Source organism: Mastomys coucha, unplaced genomic scaffold, assembly GCF_008632895.1.
Source record: "Mastomys coucha isolate ucsf_1 unplaced genomic scaffold, UCSF_Mcou_1 pScaffold21, whole genome shotgun sequence".
Taxonomy (NCBI): Eukaryota; Metazoa; Chordata; class Mammalia; order Rodentia; family Muridae; genus Mastomys; species Mastomys coucha.
Window position 1 is genome coordinate 138,296,298 of NW_022196904.1, and position 2,567 is coordinate 138,298,864.

At 51.4% G+C, this 2,567-nt stretch overlaps 1 protein-coding gene across 2 annotated transcripts in view; it reads right to left on the reverse strand.

The window, feature by feature from the left end:
* The window catches only part of Fermt3 (fermitin family member 3), an 18,971-nt gene that overhangs the window by 12,186 nt on the left and 4,218 nt on the right, over window positions 1-2,567 (reverse strand). For both annotated transcript variants that reach the window (XM_031389510.1, XM_031389511.1), the window contains exons 4-6: window positions 2,293-2,412; window positions 2,025-2,193; window positions 1,813-1,915 (exon numbers count right to left, since the gene is read on the reverse strand). In XM_031389510.1, coding sequence (XP_031245370.1) covers window positions 1,813-1,915; window positions 2,025-2,193; window positions 2,293-2,412 — 392 coding nt within the window. The remainder of the gene's footprint in view (window positions 1-1,812; window positions 1,916-2,024; window positions 2,194-2,292; window positions 2,413-2,567) is intronic.

The window sequence follows — 2,567 nt, forward strand, 5'->3', positions numbered from 1 at the left end:
ATATATATATATATCACTCTCACACATACACACACACATACAAACACACACACATGTACACAATCACAAATAGACAAAGAAATATGATGTTTAAAGAAGGGACTGGGTAGATGGCTCAGTTGTAGAATATTTGCTTCATAAGCAAGAAGACCAGAGCTCATATTCCCAGTCCCCATGTAAACGGCATGTAATCCGAGCACCCATGTAAACAGCATGTAATCCCAGCACTCATGTAAACAGCCTGTAATCCCAGCACCCATGTAAACAGCCTGTAATCCCAGCACCCATGTAAACATCATGTAATCCCAGCACTCAAGGCAGAGATGGGTGGAACCTTGGGCCTCACTAGCCACTAGGCCAGCTGAATCATGAGTTCTGTGACAATGATAGAAGACACCTGACAATGACCTCTGCCCTCATGCTCATACAATAGACAGTGGAGGAGGAGAAACGGAAGCTAAAGAGCTGGGTACTCCTGCAGGAAGAGGCACATACCCCGAGCCCCTGTAGCACAGAAGCTGAGAGAGTAAGATAATTCCAGAGGAAGCGGCATCGACTATGCCCATGCCCAAATGAACAAGTAAGATGCAGGTCTGTAATCCCAGCCACTGGAGGGGCTAAGGCAGGAAGATTGAAAATTCAAGGCCTGGCAGGGCTACAGAATGAATTCAAGGCCAGGCTCTACAACTTAGATAACTTACTAAGACCCTACTTCAAATTAAAAAAAAAAAAATTGGGTCTGGAAAGATGGCTCAGCTGTTAAGATTCCCCGCTGTTCTTCCAGAGTACCCAGGTCCAGTTTCCAGCACCCATGTGGTGGTTCACAACCCTTTGTAGCTCCAGTTCCAGGAGATCTGACACCCTCTCTGTTCTCCATCAATACCAGGCAAAAAATGTTATGCAGACATACTACATACAGAGCAAACACACTTACACAAAATAATATTAAAATAGTTAAAAGGGCCTGGGATAGTTGATCATTTGTCTGGCATGAGGAAATCCTAGGCTCAATCCTTATTACAAAGTGTATGTGGGATGGCACCATGGGACAGGCTGCATGGGCAGCAGGTGTCCTTTTGTGTGTGGGTGTGGGTAGAAGGCACCAGGGAGGTTTGGCTCAGAAGAGAGCATTGAGGGACTCTGTGGACAGCTCTGTAGACTAACACGTGCATGCTTGCAGTGAAACACCGCAGTAGCAAGAGGAGCCTGTGGGGCCCTGGGCAGTGTGTGGAAGCAGAAGCTTCCACAGCAAGGTTGCAAAGGAGAAAACAGATGGGCAGGCCCAGGAAAAGGCACACAGGCCACCCTGCAAAGCTCCTTCCCAGCCTGCCAGGCCCTGTAGGTTCAGCCTCCTTCTCCACACCAGAGACCCACACTCCCCAGCACCCACCGCTGTCTCAGGGTATCTACATGGGTCTCTGCCATGAACCCGGAGCAGGCAGATCCTAAAGAAACCAGCACTGCTGGGCAGGGGTGGCACACGCCTTTAATCCCAGCACTTGGGAGGCAGAGGCAGGTGGATTTCTGAGTTTGAGGCCAGCCTGGTCTACAGAGTGAGTTCCAGGACAGCCAGGGCTACTCAGCGAAACCCTGTCTCCAAAAACAAAAACAAAAAAACAAAACAAAACAAAACAAAAAAAAAAAGAAATGAAACTAGCACTGAGACTTGTCTCCATATACCTTGGCATTGGGGGGCCCTGTGGTGCATTAGTAGGATCAACACACAGACAAGGCATACACAGGCACAGACAAGCTGACCTACAGTAGCTAACCTCTCAGAGCCAGACCCTCTAGTTCCAGAACTCAGCTCACCTTGGGATCCAGGTCAAAAAAGCTATAGTACTTAAATCGCAGCCAAAGCACATCCCCAGCCTTGACACCTTGCTGCATGAGGCACCGCGATGAATCCAGCCACCTGGGTATGGCAGAAGCAGAGTCAAGATACAGAGAAAGGCCTAGAAGCAGGAGACAGAGTCTAGGCAAGTTAGGCCTTGAATAGGGTGACCTAGGCATGGGCCCTGCACCTGCTGTGGAGCTGGGTCTTGTCTGGCAGGGAGCTGGGCCTCGGCAGGCGCTGGAGCAGGAGAGGGTCAGGTGCTGGCTGTGGCCGGCTCAGCATGTGGTAACAGGCCTCAGTCTGGGGGCTGTCTGAGAAGTGTGCTGGCATGCCTCGGAATAAGGTGGGTGCCACACCTGCAGGGCAGGTGGGATTCGGTCAAGCTTGGCTGTGGATCTGACCTCACACGCCTCACTCTGCCCTGGCCCCAGATCAGGCTAGCCATGCTCACTCACCACCAGCTAAGACAACCTTTGTCAGGTCGTGCACCTCCTCCTCAGGCTCCTTCTCCTTCTTCTTCTTCTCCTTCTTTTCTGGAGCACGCAGCAGAGACAGCTCCTCTGGGTGCCTGATACCTGAAGGGAGTAAGACCTCAGCACCAAGGGTCTGCTGGGTCACCTCCCTGCCTTCCCACCTTGTGGGAGGTCACAGCCCTTTGGGAAACTGGAGAACAGGCTATAGCAAGGAGGAGGTTATGTGGTCCAGGGAAAGGGACGGGGGGGGGGGGGGG